The sequence below is a fragment of the Lissotriton vulgaris genome, chromosome 9 (genome assembly GCF_964263255.1).
Source record: "Lissotriton vulgaris chromosome 9, aLisVul1.2, whole genome shotgun sequence".
NCBI lineage: Eukaryota > Metazoa > Chordata > Amphibia > Caudata > Salamandridae > Lissotriton > Lissotriton vulgaris.
Window position 1 is genome coordinate 537,717,981 of NC_141697.1, and position 23,704 is coordinate 537,741,684.

At 47.5% G+C, this 23,704-nt stretch overlaps 1 protein-coding gene across 1 annotated transcript in view; it reads right to left on the reverse strand.

Annotated features, from left to right (window-relative positions):
* Positions 1-23,704, reverse strand: part of LOC147690382 (uncharacterized) — a 2,590,730-nt gene that overhangs the window by 1,327,934 nt on the left and 1,239,092 nt on the right. The window contains exon 32 of the mRNA XM_086936677.1: positions 9,109-9,208. Within this exon, the coding sequence (XP_086792803.1) occupies positions 9,109-9,208 (100 nt within the window). The remainder of the gene's footprint in view (positions 1-9,108; positions 9,209-23,704) is intronic.

The following is a 23,704-nucleotide window of genomic DNA, read 5'->3' on the forward strand; positions in this document are numbered from 1 at the left end:
CCGATTCCCAATCTCGTAGAAAGTGAGTAAGCCGACCCCCTACTGGCCCTACATGATCCAGAATGGAGGATCTAGGGCTGCTTTGCTGAAGCGGGTGGGGGTTGGGCATTATTGGAGGAAGTGGAGGAAGAGGAGACTTGACGTCCACATCCACGACCCCTCTGTCTACCTCTATAGGACCTATATAGAGGGTTCTGCTGCTGCTGCTGTTGTTGTTGTTGGCCCTGCTTGAAGGGACGAAAAAGTCAACCCTCTCATCTGCAGACCCAAAGATCTTGCTGTGGCACGGCTGTCCTTAAACCTCTCCAAGGCCACATCAGCCTTCTTACCAAAAAGGCCAGTTCCTTCAAAGGGTAAGTCCAGCAATGTAGACTGCACATCCGCTGAGAAATCAGAGGACTTTAACCATGCGGCTCTCCTGGTCGCAATGGATGAGCCCATAATTCTAGCAACAGAATCCACAGTGTCCATGCCGCTTTGAATGACCATGCGGGCCGCAGCCTGAGTGTCAGAGACCACTTCATTAAAGTTTTTCTTATCCTCCTCAGGAAGTTTTGATGACAATTGCTTCAGTGAGTCCATTAGCGCGTGCACATATCTACCTAAAAGGCAAGTAGCATTTGATGACTTAAGAGCCATGCTCCCAGAAGATAAAGTCTTCTTCGCAGACTGATCTAATTTCTTAGACTCTTTGTCAGCTGGCACTTGAGGGAAAGAGCCTGCAGCCCATTAGAGTAAGCCGCCTGAACCACAAGACTTTCCGGAGATGGATGCGTAGAAAGAAATGCAGGGTCATCAGGAGCCACCCTATAGCGTCTTGCAATAACCCTTGAAACTGCAGGAGCAGACAACGGCCTCTTCCAAATCTCCTTAATTGGATCCGTCAAGGCATCAGTAAATGGCAGTGTAGGCTCAACAATCGAAGAAGGAGAATGCAAGACTTCAGTGAGGATGTTGGGCTTGTACTCCACTGTGGGCAGCTTTAAGCTAAGAAGGTCAGCAGCCTTCCTAATAACCACGTGATAGGGTGCCACGTCCCTTGATGGTGCATCAGAAGTCGAAGGCAGACCCCACTCGGGAGAGAGTTCCAAACCACTAGCATCCCGAAGCTCAACGAAATCATCATCATGATCAGGAAGCTCGCCTTCTTCCACATCAGAACTTTCATCATCCTTTTGTTCGAGAAGACGCTGAGCTCTTCGCCTCGACCACTCCAAACGAATCGAAGTCGACGGATCCGGTAACGACTCCGACGGAGCCGGTTCCGACGTCGATCGAGGAGCCGAAGCAGCAGGACGAGAGTCATGAACAGGCGTGGTACCTCAATCTCGACTGCGAGGTCGATCCGGAGTCGGCGAAGCCGCATGCGGAGTCGAAGACCTCGGTGGAGCCGTACCGAGCCATGGTGAAAGAGGCGCCGGCATGAAAGGCATAAATGGAGCTGGGGCATACGACTGAGGAATACCCAGATTGTACGATAATGGACCCATGGGGCCACCAGGCGCTCCAGTGGGGTACATAGCCCTAGAATATACTCCAAACATCGCATTGAGAAAATGCGAGGGATCCTGTCCAGGACCAGGAAAGGAAGGGTACGGACCTACCGGATGTTGCAATGGAGGCCGCCCCGACACATCCTCACCCTGACCTTCTGGGTTCACAGGAGTCTCCGCTGAAGCCGGTTCTTGAGGAGTCACCTCTTCTTCCTCTTCATGCTCCGAGGATACCGGCTCCGGCTCCGGAGCCGGAGAACCTTCTCTTGACAAAGCAGGCGAAGGAGAGACAAAGTCTTTACGATGTTTGTGAGACCTTCTCTTCGAGTCAGAGGATTCCTTCTCCGAATGATGTTTCGAACTGTGCTTCCTCCTCTTATGCTTTCTCCTCGAGGAGCTCGAAGCATGACCGGAAGCCGACTTAGATCTAGACCTAGATCTTTCTCTGGACTTTGACTTCGCTTTAGATCTCGACTCCTCTCCAGACCTCGAACCTGCTCTGGATCTCGACGCCGATCCCGACTTCGACCGAGACCTTTGCTTCGACTTCGATCTTCGTGACGTCGATCTCGAATGTCGTCCAGAATCCTGTTTCTGTAGTTTTCACGCTCGCAATTTGCGATTTCGCAAATAGCGGGATCGCAAATTGCGAGATAGGAGTTATTTTACTATTGCGACTACTTTACATGGAATCGCTATAGTATTTAGCGATTTTTAGCGATTCCTTGTTTTTTCGCATTCCACATCATGCATAGCCAATAGCGAGTCCTTATTTGCGATTCCTTAATAATCGCAATTAAGGAATCGCTATTCCTTTGCATGATGCATCTGGCCCTAAGTCTCAAGGTGGTGGTGTCTAGGAGAAAGATTCTTCCAAAGCCCAAGAGAAAGGTGGGGAAACGTCTAAAGAATAGTCCTCTGAAGGTCCCAAAAAGGCTTCCTCTGGGGGTGGATCCCTATGATAAACAACCTTTACAATGCAGTCAGCACATCGCACTACATTTACAACGCAGTCATTACATCGCAACATCCTTTACAACGAATGTCACTACAACGCAACCATTACATTGCATGTCACTACAACGCATGACATTACAACACATGACACTACAATGCAGGCATTACATTGCATGTCATTACAATGCATACCATTACAACGCTTAGTACCCCTACACTATCCAACACTTACCCTACTGTTGCACCCCCTGGAGTTAGATTAGTAATTTTTACCCCTACACTATCCAACACTTACCCTACTGTTGCAGCCCCTGGAGTTAGAATAGTAATTTTTACCCCAACTCTATCCAACACTTACCTTAAATGCAATGTAATAGTATGCTTTGTAATGGTATGCATTGTAAAGGTATAATGCGATGTAATTGAATGCGCTGTAAATGTAGTTTGAAAAAATTCGTTGTAATGGCATGCAATGTAAATGTATGCGTTGTAAGGGATGTTACGGTGTAAAAGCTGCATTGGAAAGTCATGCGTTGTAAATGTATGCATAGCAAAGTCATATATTCTTCCCAATCCTCGTCCTCCCCTGGTAAGAAACCCTATTGCTATCTCTGCAAACAGAAAGTCCCTAAGGTAAGGGATTCCAATTGCCCCAAAGCCAGCAACAAGGATACCACTACTACTACACCTACCACTACCTCCCTAGTGCCCCTAGTAGTTGCACTCGAAGCAGTAGTAGTACACCGAGAGTTTAGTTGGGTTCTCATAAGGTACTGAGGTGGAGTCTGCCCTAGCCAGTCCCCCTACTCAAGGCACCTTAGTATGTGATGGTGGCATGGGTTTTGTCACTATTACTGTAAGTCCCAATACCTTTGGCAAGTACATACAGGAACCTCTGATCAATGGTTAGAAAGCTGTAGCCTGTAGGGTCCCAGGGGTGGGTGTCATCATGGTGACAGGAAAACTTGTGTCCTCCTTCCATCTTCCACCTAGATACATGTACCAGGTGACCAACACTGACGGTGTTAGAACAGATCACCCCATGGCAATAGTCAATCTCAGCTGGGGAGGGGTAAATGGCCCTAAAAGGGTGGCAGTATTACCCAACCTGCCTGTAGATCCCCTGCTGAGCAATGATCTACAGATTTCAGCCTGGGTTGAAATAGGAATCAGGACCCATCTAAAAATGATAGGCCTTCCCTGAGCGGGTTGGTGTGACCCCCGAAGGCACAAGGCAAACCACCAAGAAGCCCTGGAGCTGTAGAGCCCGAAGGAATGGCCAACCCAGTTCCAGCAGAGAGTACAAGGAAGAAAGAAAAGTCTTCCACCCTTCAGATCCTAGGTGAGTGTCAGCCTCCTCAGGCAACTGATTATGCCCCTTGTGAAGAAACTGCCCCAGAGGAGTTTAGGCCTGTCTTGACAGAGCCACTGAGGGCAGGGGAGCCTTCCAAATCTGTGGCAGGTATACTGCCCATCTTTGACAAGACTCAGTCAGCCTGGTTCTGCACAGGCCAGGGGTGTCAAAGGACTCCACAAGGCCCAATGCCAAGAGGAATTCTCTCCTTCACATATTAAGGGCCCCCAGCCTAGTAGTACTAGCCAGGTGGATAGCCCTCAGCAATATGAGGGATCCGTCTTACCCTTAGCAAGTGACATCTCCAAAGGGGCTCTGTTGGGCAAAGCAAGACCTGGGACAAGACCGTCCCACACCTTCACTGGCCACACATTGTTCCAGCCAGACAGAATCAACGAAAAGTAAGCATGGGCTGAAAATTCGTTCTGCTCGCGGAATTTGCGGATTTTCTGCGATTTCGCGATCCGCGAATCTCACGAAATCGCGGTAAAATCAGCGAATCAGCGGGGACGAATTTTCAGCCAAGCACTTACAGGGTTATAGCAGCAGGTGCAAAAGTTGAAGCTAATTTTTTGTAACCTTTTACAAAAGGGTTACAAAGAAATTAACTTCAACTTGGGCACCTGCTGCTGTAAGCCTGTAAGTGCTTCCTGGCGCCTCGTTGCCTACTTGCAACTATTCTCTGACCCTGCTCTGACCCTTGAAGCAGGGTCAGAGAATAGTTACAAGTAGGCAATGAGGCTCCTGTCACGAAAATGAAACCTCAACAGGAAACACTGACAGACATAAAAACAAGTATTTGCAATGCAATAGGTCTTGCATTAGGAAAGTTTGAGCTATTGGTCTTGTAAATGACAATTTTTTTTATTTATGTGTTGGTTTTGAAAATAGCTAAATTAATAGCTTTGTCATTTACAATGCCAATAGTTATAACTTTCGCAAATGTGACACCTATAGCACTTGTAATGCAACATGTTTTGTATTTACGTGACTTAGCTGTATTGATATTACAAATTACTATGCTTTTAATTTTTTTAAATAATTAATACTTAAATAAAAGTGATTTTAGTTTATAATGGCAATAGCTTAAACTTTTGTAAATAACTTTTGTGAAGATTATGTTCAGTGTATTTTATTGTGACGAAAATCCAAGAACAGAAGTGAAATATTAACATCTTTTTGTGGCATTTGTAATAAAGTTTGAAACATTGAGAGAACATATTTGAACCAGTTGTTGTTGAATGGTTGCGCAGATTGATGCTGGGGTGGCGCTGAGTGGTGCTGGGGTGGCGCTGAGTGGTGCTGTGGTGGTGCTGAGTGGTGCTGTGGTGATGCTGAGTGATACTGGAATGGTGCTGAGTGATGCTGGGATGGTGCTGAGTGGTGCTGTGGTGGTGCTGAGTGATGCTGTGGTGGTGCTGAGTGATGCTGTGGTGGTGCTGAGTGGTGCTGTGGTGGCGCTGAGTGATAATGTGGTGGTGCTGAGTGATGCTGTGGTGGTGCTGAGTGATGCTGTGGTGGCGCTGAGTGGTGCTATGGTGGTGCTGAGTGATAATGTGGTGGTGCTGAGTGATAATGTGGTGGTGCTGAGTGATGCTGGGGTAGCGCTGAGTGATGATGTGGTGATGCAGAGGGCAGAAAGGCACAAAAAAACAGTCTAACAGGGACAGAAGGGCAGAAAAACAAGGGAAAAACGAGTCTAACAGAGAGAAGAAGGGCACAAAAAACTAGTCTAACTGGGCAGAAAGGCACAAAAACGAGTCTAACAGAGGGCAGAAGGGCACAAAAAACTAGTCTAACAGAGGGCAGAAGGGCACAAAAACAAGGGAATAACAGAGGGCAGAAGGGCACAAAAAAAAGTCTAACTGAGGGCAGAAGGGCAGAAAAACAAGGAAAAAATGAGTCCAACAGAGGGCAGAAGGGCACAAAAAACGAGTCTAACAGGAGGCAGAAGGCCAGAAAAACAAGGGAAAAGCGAGTCTAACAGAGGGCAGAAGGGCAGAAAACCAAGGGAAAAACGAGTCTAACAGAGGGCAGAAGGGCACAAAAACGAGTCTAACACGGGGCAGAATGAATCCCGACCTGCGTGTTTGTCCACGAAGATGCCACCTTTTTGTGCAATACCTCTACTCAACTGGAGTACTTTCTACTGTCTAATCAGTAAGTGCTCCCTCGTTGGCTAAATGTATAGGGGCAGATTTACAATAACTGGCGCATCCCCAGGCATGCGCCAGTTATTGTTCGCCGCAGCTCCGCCACCCATGTTGCGCCACATTTATAATGCGGCGCACCATGTGGCAAAAACGGCACAAATGCGTCACACATCTGTACCGTAAAAGCAGTGCATTGCTGGAGCTGTGTCGAGCTTGCGACTCAGCTCCAGCAATGCTCTGGGGGGCCCTATCTCCCCAATGCTGCATCAAGCCTTGCGCCTGCTTCAAGCAGGCGCAGGGTTTTGACGCAGCATTGGCCTAAAAGTGACGGAGTGAATTCTTGTAGATTTCACTCAGCCACTTTTAGGAGGAATTCCTGCACAGGAACGCCATCCCCTGTGCCGGAACGCCTCCTGATGGCGCAGGGCTTTACAACATGACGCAGCTCTCAGATGCGTCACGTTGTTAATACCCAGCACCATGGCACATCTTTTGTGCTGCCGCTGCGTCACAAAAGGTCTCGGTAGAGGGTGGGAGTGGTGAACCAGAGGGTGGCAGTGATGAACCAGAGGGTGACAGTGATGAACCAGAGGGTGGCAGGGGTGAACCAGAGGGTGACAGTGCTGAACCAGAGGGTGGCAGTGCTGAACCAGAGGGTGGCAGGGGTGAACCAGAGGGTGGCAGTGATGAACAAGATGGTGGCAGGGGTGAACCAGAGGGTGGCAGTGGTGAACCAGAGGGTGGCATGGGTGAACCGGAGGGTGGCAGTGGTGAACCAGTGAGTCGCAGTGGTGAACCAGAGGGTGGCAGTGCTGAACCAGAGGGTGACAGTGGTAACCAGAGGGTGTCAGTGGTGAACCAGAGGGGCTGTGATGAACCAGAGGGTGGCAGTCGTGAACCAGAGGGTGGCAGTGGTGAACCAGAGGGTGACAGTGCTGTACCAGAGGGTGGCAGGGGTGAACCAGAGGTGCTGTGATGAACCAGAGGGTGGCAGTCGTGAACCAGAGGGTGGCAGTGGTGAACCAGAGGGTGACAGTGCTGTACTAGAGAGTGGCAGGGCTGAACCAGAGGGTGCTGTGATGAACCAGAGGGTGGTAGCGGTGAACCAGAGGGTAGCAGGGGTGAGCCAGAGGGTGGCACTGGTGAACCAGAGGGTGGCAGTAGTGAACCAGAGGGTTGCAGTGGTGAACCAGAGGGTGACAGTGCTGAACCAAAAGGTGGCAGGGGTGAACCAGAGAGTGGCAGTGCTGAAACAGATGGTGGCAGTGGTGAACCAGAGGGTGGCAGGGGTGAACCAGAGGGTGGCAGTGGTGAACCAGAGGGTGGCAGTGATGAACCAGAGGGTGGCAGTGGTGAACCAGAGGGTGCTGTGCCCATACACGACCGCATGATTAACTTCGCCATGCAAGCAGCCCGCGAACACGCAAAAAGCCGAGGTTCCTGGGTACTTACCTCAGGTGGTCCCCTGGGTCCCCAGCTCTTCTGAATCTCCTGGGTCAAGTCTTGACTTCAGTAGCAGTTTGCATTCCACTTTATTAGTATATGGTTTGGTCACCCCCTGGAGACCACTATGCATCTGTGCTACTAACCTGTTCACCTTTTGAAACATTGTGTGTATTTTGTTTATATCTTCGGGTAGGGGGTATAACAATGTGTTAGTGAGTGTGTATAATAAATACCTATTTTTTTGTTTAACTGAATTGGGGTTCTTTTTTGTTTACCGTACACTATATGATTAGTTCTTGTAAAACAAGCTGCTTAACACTTCTTCTGGACTAAGCCTGAAGGTTGCTCTCCACAGCTATCACTTGCAGAGCTTTCTATGGTTATCTTAGATCACTAAAATCACTATAAGGGTTGTCTGGATTAGTGCAAGGTGCTTCACTTAAATAAGTATGCACCGTATACTAAGCCAGTCTCCTACAACCATACACTTTAATTTTCTGCCTGTCCTTCACAGTCCTACTCAATATCTTCTGGCAGTGTCTGCGGTCTTCGGTGAGGTGGCCATCAAGGAAGCACACTATACAAAGGTCATGATGGCCTGTGCTTTTTCTTTCCACAGGCATTGCATTTCACAAACAGAGAAGACATTCTGACTGGAAAATCAAATGATTCCGGCCAGGAAATAGGTGAAAAACACTCCTGGTCCATAAGGTCATCAAGTGAAATGGTTTTGAAATGGTTGGAGAATGCTTCTAGAAGGAAATAAACAAAAAGGTCAAGTTCAGTGCTTCAGGGTCCTGCTACCAGGAGCTGGATAAAGAATAGACCTAACTTTCACCAATGGGGCATGATGGGAAACAGGAGGAAAGGTGAGGCCCGTAACCTCACAACGCCAGCTCTCCTTTAAAGTCCACACAGCCTATGTTCTAAAACAGCTTTTTATTTCCTTTATTTTCCCTTCATAAAAGGTTGTGTAGGATGTTTCTGTTTTTCGAATTACAAAAAAATGTAACAATTGTAACCTTTTAATAGACTGCAGTGACAGCTTTTCTCTATTTAATCACACCTTTCTACTGAAGCCTTCCAAATATGTACGTTTATATATATTTTTGGAAATTGTCCTGGAATCCTGCACATGGGTAGAACAATTTAGTGCTTATGACAACTGATGATGATCCCCTGGAATAGAACACAAGGAAATTACATTGACATAGCTTTATATTGACTGCTCTGTAGACTAAACCTTCGGGGGGGAAAAACAGACGCACGATCCAATTGACATTTTGAATCATTTTTGGTACAGTCCAAAAAATCAATTTTCTGATGAAAAACGATGACCGCGGATATGTCGAGCGTTCCCAAAATGGTCAATTTTGATGAAATTTTAACATTCAATCTTTGGACTGTAAATTACTGTTGGATGTGAATTATTACCTTTTCAACTAAAATAAGTGTGTTTAAAATCATTTCGGTGCCTGAAATTGGTCAAAATTGAAGCTTCTGAGTAAGCAAAACTCTGTAAAAATGGCAATTTTGGTCACTGTGTGGGTTTAAAAAGTGGTTATTCAACTTGAGGCACCATCCAATTGACATTTTGAATCATGTTTAAAATGTTAGCATTCGACATTAACATAATTTTCGCTTGTAAAACTCCTCTCAAATAACTGTGATATACAAAGGTAAAATGCATGAATCAATATTTTACCTTCTGTGATGTACTTTTCTCGAGCTTTATCATCTGACAATCTAACCATATCACTATAGGCACGTATCAAACGCCAGGAGAATTCAGGCCTGCCACAGAACTAGTATAAAAAACGGAAAGTCAAAAACTACTTTTATTAATAAATAAACATTATTTCAATTCAATCGAAATTAAACTCGTTTACTTTTGCTCTCTAAATTGTAGAAATCATGTCATGCCAACACACACACACACACACACACACATATACATTTACATTTACATTTATATCAATCTAAGTAATGTTCTATTATTTCACCATTGACCAAAATCACCAATACTAGTGTGTTATCTCAAAATCACATTCATCATCACAACAGGGGGGTATTAATGATGATAACTCTACACACTACAGTCACAATTCCTTGTACCTCTTCCACACAAAGGAAGCAGGCTGTCACCACTCCCCTTCAGTATACTGCGCCACACTACCTTCCAGGTATGATACAATCCACTTCCGAAAATGCGTTTTCTTCACCTCTTTTGTGCATGCAAAGCATTAATATACCTAAAGATTGTCGTTTCCGCTTAAAATCTCAAGTACACAAACCCTCTTGTTTTGCCATCAGGTCTGCATCGCCTTCTGTCTAACATTAAATGAAACTACAAGCTGTATCCCTCCTACTTGTACATTCTTGGTATGGTGTCCTGAAAGTCGAGATATGACATAGGAGCTGCCACTAAACAGATTGTTGGTGACATGCTGGTATTATTGGCACAGAAAATGGCGATCTTCCACTGTTAAGTGCACACCTATCTCATCCCTCTCTGCACATGCGATAATGCCATCTGCAGCAGCTGAAGAACAACCATTATATACCTCTGCTGCTCAATCCTCAGGCACACAGCAACCTCTCACTTCGATTCAGACAGATAATGGAGAGATAAGAATGGAGGGCATGATGGGTAGTGTGGGTGCTCCCGATGGTCCATGGTAATAGTTAGGGTAGGCTCAGTTGGACCTTGTGTCAACATGCTGAGCAGCACCCAGCAGGCAACCTGCCAAGTTCTGGTCAGGGGTAAGGGTGAGCGGAAAATCCATTCCGCTCACGGATTTTAGCGGATTTTCGGTAAATTCGAGATCCGCGAACTCCCGCGAATTTACTGAAAATCCGCGAGATCCGCGAGCGGCGGATTTCGGGGGCAAAATTTCAAACCTGTTGAACTTTTAACTATTTTAGGATGGCACCGGCAAGCTGCCAGCGCCATCCTAAAATAGTTACTAAGTTAGCTTCAACAGGAAGCACTAATAGATAAAATAAAGCAGGTGCTCGAGCACCTGCTTTATTTTATCTATTAGTCCTTCCTGATGAAGCCTGTTTAGTAACTATTTTAGGATGGCGCTGGCAGCTTGCCGGCGCCATCCTAAAATAGTTAGTTAGGCCTAATGATGTGTGTTTTGTCGAGGCTGGGTAGGTGTGGGTTCTCCCCATATCTATCGTCGAAAATTCGCTATGATGCTTGATGGAGGCCTTTGCATAATTGACTTCCACGAGCTCCATCCCTGTGCAGTTCCTGTGACCACGAGCTTCTCTGATCCGTGCCTGTCCCTTTATACACACAAGAGTGAACTCGCATATAAGCCCCGTCCGTTTGTCCCCTCCCCACACACTAGTGGTGTGTGCCCCGTCTTCGCGCCCTTTACCCACTTGATGGACAGCTCACTCGAGGGACCCCTTCGCTCTTTAGTGTGATGGCAAAGTTAATCAGCCCCCACAAAAATGTGTGTTTTGTCGAGGCTGTGCAGGTGTGCGCTCTCCCCATATCTATCGTCCAAAATTAGCTATGATGCTTGATGGAGGCCTTTGCATAGTTGACTTCCACGAGCTCCATCCCTGTGCAGTTCCTGTGACCACGAGCTTCTCTGATCCGTGTTTGTCCTTTTATGCACACAAGAGGCATGTGAACTCGCATATAAGCCTCGCCCGTTTGGCCCTGCCCCTCACACTAGCGATGTGCACCGTTTTCCCACCCGGCCATTCCCCACACAATCCGCAAAATCCGCGAATTCGCAAATTCGCGGATTTTGCGGATTGCGAATTCACAAATTCGCAAAATTCGTGAATTGCAAATTCGCAAAATTAGCCCATGCCTAGTCAGGGGGCAAAAACAGTTCACAGTGAACAGTGTAGAAATACAGAGTTCTACGATATGTATAAGTACCAGAATTCAGGACTGACCTAGAGTTGAGAATAAATGACAATCCCCGGAAACGTAGCAGATATTTTAGTTTGGAGGGTACACCCACATAACACAAGTATTGGCAAAGCCAATAGGTCTTGCCTATGCAAGAGCAATTGGATTTGACAAACAAGTTACTTACCTTCGGTAATGCTTTTTCTGGTGGATACAGTATCTGCCTGTGGATTCCTCATCTTTTGAATATCCCCTGCGCCCACATTCCGGGGAAACTTATTTTCCCCAAGCTCTCCACGCCGAGGTCGTCACAATGCCACGGCTCCGCTCGCGACTCCGCATGACGTCACCGGAGCCATAAGAGAGCCTATTCGGCATGATGATGTCAGTTCCGCCCATTTTTTCCGTGCCTCCGAGGCGAACAGGTGGCCTGACAACAGATTCAAAGTATACACAGTACACAATATTCATACAAAAACATACAGTGTAAAATTAAAAGGAAAGCCAAAGAATAAAAGCATTTCCTATAAACCACACAACACCAGATAGAAGAGACAATGCAAAACAGACATGTTAAACAATGCCACTTTTAAGGTATACAAGGATGGACATTGGGGAGGAGGGTGGGTCAGTGAGGAGTCCACAGGCAGATACTATATCCACAAGAAAAAGCATTACCAAAGGTAAGTAACTTGTTCTTCTGATGGATACATCTGCCTGTGGATTCCTCAACTTTTGAATAATAATAATAATAAAGATCTTTATTCGGCTTATTCACAATGGAAAAACCATAAAAGAAACAGATAATATCGTACATTACATAATTGCATGGTAGAAAAATACACACATTACATAACATTTCATATAAAATTCATTGGTCAGTTAAAAAAGAGTTAATTGAAATATAAAGGGAACCGCTCAAAGTGGGCTTGATGAGGACTTTTAGAGATTCTTTCTATGTTTCATAATGCATTTTAAAAAATTACTAACAAAATAACAGACATTTTCCGTTTCCAGCATTTGGAGTCTTAAGAGGGCAGGTCTGCATTGTCTCAACCCCCAAGTTCTTAGTATTGGTAATAGCCAGATCTTTCTATGGGCTTGATGAAATTTACAGAGCATGATCACATGCAAGTTAGACTGTGTTGATAAGCCATCACACGGGCAGGGCGGGAGTGTAGCATTCCAACAGTTTTTTAGCGGAAAAGTGACCATTCTAAAAAAGGTGTTTAGCCTAAATCTTGTTATTAGCATTCTTTCGTAAGTTGATGTTTGCAGTGCCAGATACGGATGAATGCCATAGGCTATTTGGATCATATTCGCATGTACGACTGCCGTTTTTGATGAGTTGGATGCAAGTCTGAAAGATTCCAAATGTCTTAATGCTGCCTGTTTAAGGTCTCTTTTGGAGATGTCTGTTATGGATACTGGGTCCAGGTAGTAGTTCTCAAATCCTAGGTCATTAAAAAAATTTCTAACGTAAAGGAGCCACTTTATTTTTGATGAATTGTCCAGGTTCATTGAATCAGCAATGATGGATTGAGTCAGTGCGTTTTTATCTGATTTCCAGATACGACGCCACAACATCACTGGTTCTATTTTGATTAGGTCCTCTATGTAGGGTATGCCTAGTTCTAGATGCATTGCATAAGTTGAGGTACCTTTGGGAGTGGCTAATAAGAATCTCAAGAAGGCATTTTCTGCCTTCTGGATAGAGCTGGTGTCAGTGTAGCCCCAGACTCCCGCGCCATATGTTGCGATTGCCTGGCATTTAGCATTGTAGATCTTTAGTAGCTCCACTGGAGGCCTTTTTCCTAGTCTCTGGGAAAAGCTCGTTAGAGCAGCGATTGACCTCTTGAATAAATGTGCCCTTGTGTTCACTGCTGGCTTCCAAGTCAGTTGGTCATCTATCATAACCCCCAGATAGGGATATTGAGGGGTAGCTTCAAGCTTTTGGTTGTCAAGCTGAATGGGTTTCATTCTTTTCTGACCCCTACCAGCCGTCATTACAAACGTTTTCTTCACGTTCACCTTTAGATCGAGTTTGCCCATAAAGGTCGTGTACCTATTCAATGATTTCTGGAGCTCACGGGGAGTTCGTGCGAGGATGACAGCGTCATCCGCATAGAGTAGGGCTGGAATCAGGCGTCGGTTTATGCGTGGGAGGTCCTGAGCCCCCCTCAACATCTCCCCCTCCAGACCATTAGTATAGAGTGAGAAGAGGAAGGGGGCCAGGACGCATCCCTGCCTGACTCCACGCCCTACGCTAAACGGGGACGTCAGCTCTCCGTTTAGGCCAAAACGCACTCTGGCCGATGCCCCGGTATAGAGCTCTCTTAGGAAGTCCAGAAGGGGGAGGTCTACTCCCAATTGGGCTAGGACCTTCCACAGCTTTGCGTGCGAGACGCAGTCGAAAGCTGCGGATAGGTCGACAAAGACCATGTAGATCTTAGTTGGTATGGCCTGGGTATATTTGCCCATTATTAGGGTAAGATTAAGGACCTGCTCTAATGTACCGAAGCCCTCGCGAAAGCCAAATTGAATGTCGGAGATAATGCCTTGGTCCTCACTCCACTGCTGGAGACGCTCTAAGATGACTCTCCCCACTACTTTCCCTAGCGAATCCAGCAGTGAGATTGGCCGGTAACATTTTGCATCTTGGCGGTCCCCTTTTTTGAAAATGGGGACCATTATTGATTTAGTCCAAGAGCTTAGGATTCCCTCATTTGCGGCCGCTGTGCAAACTCTTGTTAGAATGGGGGCCCAGAGGTCTAGGTTACTTTTAAAGAAGTCCACTGGGACCCCATCGGGACCTGGTGCCTTGCCTGGTTTACTGTTCTGCAAAGCCCCCAAGAGGTCTGGAATGTCAAAGGGAAGCAGAATGGGGTACTGGGCTTTTAGGGGCAATGGGTCTGTAGGTGAAGTGTTTTTAAAGATCTCCGCGAAATGTGTAACCCAAGTGTTTTCATCAATGGCGACTTCTATTTTTGGGATGCCAGTTTCTGAGAGATATGGAGTTCTAACTGTGCGCCAAAAAAGCTCACTATTTTTTGAGACGGCGCCCTTATGGAGGTCGTCCCAAAGTTTTTGCTTAAGTTGGGCGGTTCTCAGTTTTCGTTCCCCTATATATCGACGCCTTAAGAGTTGAATTTGGGCTGCGTCACGCGGTTTGTTGTGGAGTGCTGATTTTAATTTTGTTAATGCGACTGTGCAATTATGATTAAACCATTTCTGTTTTGCGGTGCGGTTTACTTTAGGTTTTGTGGTAAGTAAGTCCTTTGTAGAATCTAAAATTTGTTTAAAATTTATTAGGACTTCCTTATGACTTGATGAAAGGTCTAGACATTTTACAATATTTGGATAGGTCCGAGTTATTAATTTTTTTGTTATTTCAGTAGGATTGATTTTTGCCCATTTAGTTGTAAATCCATTGTGTTTACCGACCTCTATTTTGTTCTGTGCAAGGGTGGCCGCTATGTCTGATTTATGGAAGGTGGTTACTGGCATATATAGCTTAATCGTTAGGGCTGAGTGATCACTAAGAGGATTAACAATGACCCCAAAATCCTTGACTATGTTCATCAGGCCAGGGGAAAGAAATATAAAATCAACTGTAGTTTGATGGCCTCTGCCCACGTAGGTCGGACTGAATTTATTAGGGTCTGCATCGTCATGATTAGCAATATGCAGATCCAAATCCGAAAGGACAGCATTAAGGGTGTTTCCCAATTTGTTATGTACAAAGTGCGCTAACGGGGCAGAATCCCACAGCAGTCCCACTCCTGGAGGAGGGTGTCCACCCTTCTATACCAAAAAGTCCTGCAGGACGGAGCAAGCAAAATGGCCCTCCCTCCCGATTTCGGAATCCAAGCAATAATGCTTTGCTAAAATGATGAGGGAGGCCCAAGTCGCAGTCTTACAAAAATCCACTACAGGAAAAATTCTGGTCAAAACAGAGGTGGATGACTTGGCTCTGGTGGAATGAGCTCTAATACCTTCAGGCGGTTCCTTACCACCCAGGGCGTAGCAGATCTTGATGCACAAGATGATCCATCTGGAAAGAATGCGCTTGTGCACAGCCTTGCCCTTCATGTGTCCAACGTAGCCCACAAAGAGCTGATCGTCCAATCGCAAGTCTTTAGTCCTATCCAAATAGAAGCTAACCGCTCTTTTAGGATCCAGACGAGGAAGTCTCTCCTCCTTGGAAGGGTGAGGGGGAGGATAGAACACAGGAAGAGTAATGGACTGCCCTAGATGGACGGGAGTAACCACCTTAGGCAGAAAAGCAGCCCTGGACCTGAGAAGCATCCTTTCAGCATGAATGGTCATAAACGAGGGTTTTGAACTGAGAGCCTGAAGCTCACTTACCCTCCTGGCTGAGGTAATAGCCACAAGAAAGGCAGGAGTCTCTAAGGACAACTATAGGGGGTCAAATGGGAAACCCATCAAGAAAGTCAATACCAGATTTAAATTTCATTGAGGCATAACAAAGGGGGAAGGCGGAAACCTATTGGTAAGGCCCTTAAAAAACTCAAAACAATGGGAGATTCAAACAAAGACGGCTGATCTGGCAAACAAAGAAACGCAGATAAAGCCAACAAATAGCCCTTAACAGTGTCCACAGCCCAACCCTGATGAGCCAAGAAAAGTGGGCCTTTAAAGGATCAATGGACCTCTCTCCACAACATTTGATAAATCTAGACCATCTGGAGTTGTAGATAGACTTAGTGGAGTGTCGCCTAGACAATAAAATAACATCCACGACGTCCGGCGGGAGAGAGAAGGAACTCAGATTGCCCTGTTCAATCTCCTGATATGAAGGTGCAGGCCCTGGAGGTGGGGGTGTAGAACCTGCCCCTGAGACTCCAAGAGGAGGTCTGCCCTGAGAGGGAGATGGAGCGGAGGGTGCGATGAGAGGTGAAGTAGATCTGTGTACCACACCCTTCTTGGCCAATACGGAGCAATCAATATAACTTGGGACCGGTCTTGGCAAATCTTCCTTAGAATCCGAGGAATCAAGGGTATGGGAGAAAACACATAAAGGAGCTGTGAACTCCAATCCATCTGAAACGCGCCCCCCAGCACCCCCTGCATCAGAAACTGGAGGCTGAAAGTGCCTTCCCTGAGACAGGTTGCCCTGCACACTCCACCAAGTCAGCTCCGGGGCAGCATCTCTGGAGATTCTGACTGACTCCCTGAGATCTCCATTGTGTTGATACCACTGCCTGTGGAGGCACCACTGGAGTGCCCTCCTGTGCTAGCATGCATGACTGACCAACAGTATGCAGGAAGCGAACAGACCAAGCAGGCGTAGGACCTTCAGGACTGGAACAACCGCTTCATTGTGAAACAAAGGAATCATCTCCTGAATGTCGAGAATTCTTTGTGGAGTTGGAAAAGCTCGACACACAGTAGTATCCAGTACCACTCCTATGAACAGGCTGCGCTGAGAGGGCACCAGGTGAGATTTGGGCACATTTATTGAAAAGCACAAGTTGAACAACAGCTGAGCTATTGCTCACAGATGATGAAGCACCACCTCCGGCGACTCCGCTTTGAGCAGCCAATCATCCAGAAAAGGGAAAACTGGATTTCCGGCCTCCTGAATTGAGCTGCCATAACCTTGTGAAGACTCGAGGGGCAGTAGTAAGACCAAACGGGAGGACCCCAAACTGGTAGTGCTGCAATCTTACAGTGAAACGGAGATACTTCCTGTGCAGCTTCAGGATGGGAATGTGAAAATACGCATCCTGCAAATCGATCGACACCATCCAGTCCTCTTGCTGCAGCACCAGAAGAACCTGAGCCAAGGTAAGCATCTTGAATTTCTCCTGTTTGAGGTAAAATTTCAAGACCCTCAGGTCCAGAATCGTACGTAACCTGCCATCCTTTTTGGGAATCAGAAAATTTCAGGAGCAGCATCCTTGACCCATTTCCTGCTGCTCAGGAACCACCTCTATCGCACCTTTTTGCAATAAGGCAAGGACCTCCTTCTGGAAAAGAAGCAAATGATCTTTCGAACAGAAACCTTGCCAGGGGGGTAAGGAAGAGAGAAATTCCTAAACGGAAGGGTATACCCATTCTCTACAAGATTTAAAACCCAAAAGTCTGAAGTGACCGATTTCCAATCCTGTAGAAAGTGGGACAGCTGACCGCCCAGAGGACCCACATGTTCCAGGAAGGGGGATCCAAGGCTACTTTCCTGTAGTACCAGGGGGAGAAGGGAATGTAGAGGAGGAGGAGGAGAGTTGACGGGCCGATTGACGTTGGTGTCCCCTGTTTCTCCCTCTGTAGGATTTATAAAGAGGGTTTTGCTGCTGTTGTTGCTGAGGCTGTCGTAGGCAACGCAAAGAAAGACCTTCCAAAGAACAAGTTACTTACCTTCAGTAACGCTTTTTCTGGTAGATACAGTATCTGCCTGTGGATTCCTCACCTTGAGAATATCCCCTTGCGTCAGCAACATTCGGAAATTCTTTCGTAGCTTCGCGCCGACATGGACGACGTCATAGAGGCACGGCATCGCGCACGACTCCGCGGACGTTACCAACACCATATTAGGCCCACGCCGGCGTGATGACATCAGTTCCGCCCTTTTTTCCGTGCCTTCGAGGCACACGGACGGACCGATGACAGTAGATATATACACAGTATACACAGTACACAAATGTCAAGATAATACACACACAGTGTGAAGCCAATGCAGGAAAACATCTAAAATAAAACATTTCCTTTGATAATAATATATATATATATATATATATATATATACATTACATTAAAATTTCTCAGGTATAGAAGATATGACAACGGGGAGGCGGTTGGGTCAGTGAGGAATCCACAGGCAGATACTGTATCTACCAGAAAAAGCGTTACCGAAGGTTAGTAACTTGTTCTTCTGATAGATACATCTGCTAGTGGATTCCTCACCTTGTGAATAGATTCCCACAGCTGTCCCCACTCCCGGAGGAGGGTGTCCACTCTGCTATACCCCGAAATCTTGGAGGACAGAGCGGGCAAAGTGGCCGTCCCACTCGGACTCCAAGCAATAATGCTTCGCGAAAGTGTGGAGGGAGACCCAAGTCGCGGCTCTGCAAATGTCCTCTACAGGCACACCTCTAGAAAGAGCAGATGATGCAGACTTAGCTCTAGTAGAATGAGCCCTTATTCCCTCTGGAGGTTCCTTACCCACCAGGGAGTAGCAGATCTTGATGCATATAATTATCCATCTTGAGAGCGTGCGCTTGTGGACAGCCTTCCCCTTATTGCAGCCAGCAAATCCAACGAGCAGCTGGTCATCCAACCTGAACTCTCTCGTCCTGTCCAGGTAAAAGCTCACCGCCCTCTTAGGGTCCAGACGGTGAAGTCTCTCCTCCTCCTTGGAAGGGTGAGGGGGAGGATAAAAGGTAGGGAGGGTAACTGACTGCCCCAGGTGGAAAGGAATTACTACCTTCGGCAGAAAAGCAGCCCTGGTCCTGAGAACCATTCAATCAGCATGAATGGATAAAAACAGGGGCTTTGAAATAAGAGCTTGAAGCTCACTTACCCTCCTATACACAGTACACAAATGTCAAGATAATACACACACAGTGTGAAGCCAATGCAGGAAAACATCTAAAATAAAACATTTCCTTTGATAATAATATATATATATATATATATATATACATTACATTAAAATTTCTCAGGTATAGAAGATATGACAACGGGGAGGCGGTTGGGTCAGTGAGGAATCCACAGGCAGATACTGTATCTACCAGAAAAAGCGTTACCGAAGGTTAGTAACTTGTTCTTCTGATAGATACATCTGCTAGTGGATTCCTCACCTTGTGAATAGATTCCCACAGCTGTCCCCACTCCCGGAGGAGGGTGTCCACTCTGCTATACCCCGAAATCTTGGAGGACAGAGCGGGCAAAGTGGCCGTCCCACTCGGACTCCAAGCAATAATGCTTCGCGAAAGTGTGGAGGGAGACCCAAGTCGCGGCTCTGCAAATGTCCTCTACAGGCACACCTCTAGAAAGAGCAGATGATGCAGACTTAGCTCTAGTAGAATGAGCCCTTATTCCCTCTGGAGGTTCCTTACCCACCAGGGAGTAGCAGATCTTGATGCATATAATTATCCATCTTGAGAGCGTGCGCTTGTGGACAGCCTTCCCCTTATTGCAGCCAGCAAATCCAACGAGCAGCTGGTCATCCAACCTGAACTCTCTCGTCCTGTCCAGGTAAAAGCTCACCGCCCTCTTAGGGTCCAGACGGTGAAGTCTCTCCTCCTCCTTGGAAGGGTGAGGGGGAGGATAAAAGGTAGGGAGGGTAACTGACTGCCCCAGGTGGAAAGGAATTACTACCTTCGGCAGAAAAGCAGCCCTGGTCCTGAGAACCATTCAATCAGCATGAATGGATAAAAACAGGGGCTTTGAAATAAGAGCTTGAAGCTCACTTACCCTCCTTGCCGAGGTAATTGCTACCAGAAAAACAGTCTTGAAAGACAAAAGCCTCAAGGGACACTTGTGTAATGGCTCAAAAGGTGAACCCATCAGGAAAGTAAGTACAAGGTTCATGTCCCACTGAGCCACAATAAAAGGAGTAGGAGGAAATATATTGGTAAGGCCCTTAATGAACCGTAAAACGATAGATGACTTAAACAAAGAGGGCTGGTCCGGCAAACAAAGGAAAGCCGATAAGGCCGACAAATAACCCTTAATAGTTCCCACCGCAAAACCCTGCTGGGCCAAGAAAAGAGCAAATTGAAGAATATTGGACAAACGAGCCCTTAAAGGGTCAATGGACTTCTCCCCACACCAAGCAACGAACTTAGACCATCTATAGGAATAAATGGACTTAGTGGAGTCACGCCTGGCTGACAAAATGACATCCACCACATCGTGTGGGAGAGAAAAGGAACTCAGGTTGCCCCGTTCAATCTCCAGGCATGAAGGTGTAAGGTCTGGAGGTGGGGGTGTAGAACCTGCCCCTCCATCTAGGAGAGGAGATCTGCCCTGTGAGGGAGACAGAGCGGCGAGAACAAGGAGAGGTGGAGAAGATCTGTGTACCACACCCTTCTTGTCCAATCCGGGGCAATCAATATAACTTGGGCCCAGTCTTGGTGAACCTTCCTCAGAACTCGAGGAATCAAGGGTATGGGAGGAAACACGTAAAGGAGTTGCGAGTCCCAACTCAACTGAAACGCATCCCCTAAGGCTCCCTGCATCGGAAACTGGAGGCTGCAGAATGATGGGCAGTGAGCATTCTCGTGAGTGGCGAACAGATCCACCAGAGGAGTTCCCCAAGTCCGAAAGACCTGACGAAATACCTCTGGATGGAGCCTCCACTCGTGGTCGGCGGAGAACTGCCGACTGAGAGCGTCTGCACGAACGTTCAGAACTCCGGCCAGATGATTTGCCATCAGACAAATCTAATGGTCCTGAACCCAGGACCAGAGAGGCAGAGCCCCTCTGCAGAGACACTGCGACCCCACTCCTCCCTGCTTGTTGACATACCACATCGCGGTCGTGTTGTCCGTCAGGACTTGAACTGACTGATCGCAAAGGGAAGGGAGGAAGGCCTTGAGTGCCAGACGTATCGCCCGCAACTCTAGAAGGTTGATGTGAAGCAACCTTTCCTCTGCAGACCAAAGACCATTTATCTCCAGATCCCCCAGATGAGCACCCCACCCTAGAGTGGATGCATCCGTTATCACTGTGGCCACAGATGGAGGTAGATGAAAAGGCTTTCCTTGCCTTCCACACTCCATCAAGACAGATCCACTGCAGTTTCTCTGGAGATCCTCACTGACTCCCTGAGATCTCCGTTGTGTTGATACCACTGCCTGCGGAGGCACCACTGGAGTTCCCTCATGTACCAGCGTGCATGGTTGACCAGCAGAATGCAAGAAGCCATCAGACCAAGCAAGCGAAGGACCTTCAGGACTGGAACGACCGTTCCATTGAAAAACAAAGGAATCATTTCCTGTCTGTCGCGAATCCTTTGATGAGGAGGGAATGCACGGCATACAGTAGTGTCCAGTACCGCACCTATGAACAGGTTGCGCTGGGAGGACACCAGGTGAGATTTGGGTACATTTATCGAAAAACCCAACCTGTGCAACAACTGAGTTGTCTCCTGCAGGTGATGGAGCACCTTCTTCGGCGACTCTGCTTTGATCAGCCAGTCATCCAGATACGGGAATACAGGTATCCCCGACCTCCTGAGATGTGCTGCCACCACTGCCATCACCTTGGTGAAGACTCGAGGCGCAGTAGTAAGACCAAACGGAAGGACCGCAAACTGGTAGTGTTGCGACCCAACCGTGAAACGGAGATACTTTCTGTGCGACTTCAAGATGGGAATATGAAAATACGCATCCTGCAAATCGATTGACACCATCCAGTCTTTTTCCATCAGCACCTGAAGAACCTGAGCAAGGGTGAGCATCTTGAACTTCTCCTGCTTCAGATACAAGTTCAAGATCCTGAGATCCAGGATTGGCCGAAGCCTGCCATCCTTCTTGGGGATCAGAAAATACCGGGAGTAGCATCCCTGACCCCTTTCCTGCTCCAGAACCACCTCTATCGCACCTTTTCTAAACAGCACCAGGACTTCTTCCTGCAGGAGAAACAGGTGGTCCTCCGAACAATAACCCTGGCAAGGAGGGTAATTTGGGGGAAACTCCTAAAAGGGAAGAGCATACCCATTCCCCATGAGATTGAGAACCCAAAGATCCGATGTAATCAATTCCCAATCTCGTAGGAAATGGGTAAGCCGTTCCCCCACTGGGCCCGCATGATCCGGAATGGCGGATCTAGGGCTGCTTTGCTGCGTTGGCAGGGGGCTGGGAAGGGGAAGAGGAAGAAGAGGAGGAGGCGACTTGACGACCTCTGGGACGAGCTCTCTGTCTGCCCCTATACGCCTTGCACAGTGTGTTTTGCTGCTGCTACGGCTGCTGCTGAGTTGACTTGTAGGAACAAAAAGAAGATCTGCCAAACCCTCTAAAGCGTTTCCCAAAGGTGCCCCTGGTCTGAAGGCCCAACGACTTAGCCGTCGCCCTGCTGTCCTTAAAACGTTCTAAAGCAGCGTCTGCCTTTTTGACAAACAAACCAGACCCGTCGAATGGTAGATCCATTAATGCAGACTGGACATCTGTTGAAAACTCAGACGATTTAAGCCATGCAGCTCTCCTCGTAGCCACCGAAGAGCCCATGACTCTCGCCACAGAATCTGCTGTGTCCAAACCACTCTGGATCACCTGCCTTGCTGCAGCCTGAGTGTCTGAGATTACCTCCTGGAAGTCTTTTCTATCATCCTCCGGTATCTTTGGCACCAACTGTTTTACAGTATCCATCAGGGTGTGGATATAACGCCCCATCAGGCAGGTCGCATTTGTGGACTTCAACGCCATGCGGAGAAAACCTTTTTAGCAGCCTTATCCTGTTTTGTCGACTCCTTTTCTGCAGGAACCTGTGGAAAAGCTCCCGTTGATCTCTTGGAACAGGCAGCCTGCAACATCAAATTATCAGGCAGAGGGTGTGTGGACAAAAATTCCGGGTCATTAGGAGCAACTCTATATCTCCTGGCAACAGCCCTAGATACTGCAGGAGCTGATAAGGGTTTCTTCCAAACTTCTAAAGTTGGCTCTGCTAGGGCATCATTAAATGGCAGCATTGGCTCAATCACTGAAGATGGTGAATGAAGGACTTCTGTGAGAATATTTGACTTAAACTCAGCAGTAGGCAGAGTAATGTTCAGTAAGTCTGCTGCCTTCCTTATCACGAAATGGTATGGAGCCACATCTTTAGAGTGTGCATCTGACACTGAGGCTATATCCCACTCAGGAGACAGTTCCAGGCCACTAACCACCCTCAGGTCATCAAAAAGGTCCTCAGACTCCTGCAGCTCACCCTCTTCTATATCTTCCTCACGAAACCTTTCTTCCTCCATAAGCCTCTGGGCTTCACGCCCCGACCTGTGCTTCGCATACGATGCCGACGGATCCGCTGCCGACTCCATCGGAGCCGGTGCCGGCGCCGATCCCAACGTCTCACGAGCTAGTTTCACACGAGGTCGTTCAGGGTTTGGCATCGGAGTTGAAGGAATTGGCGTCGACGGCTTCGGCGTCGATGGCTTCGGAGTCGAAGGCCTCACCGGCGTCGGAAAATGCCAATGCGGCGCTGGAGCCGGCATAAAGGGCATAAAGGGCGCAGGAGCATAGGTCTGGGGAACAACCAGACTAAACGCCATGGGACCTGTGGGACCAGCAGGAGCCGCAGTGGGGTACATAGCCCTGGAGTATATTCCGAACATAGCATTCAGGAACTGCGTCGGATCCTGACCTGGAGCCGGGAAGGCTGGGTACGAACCCTCGGGCCACTCTTGAGGGCGCGGAGTCGATACGATGTCGACCTCCTCTTCGGGCTAGGGCACCGGAGT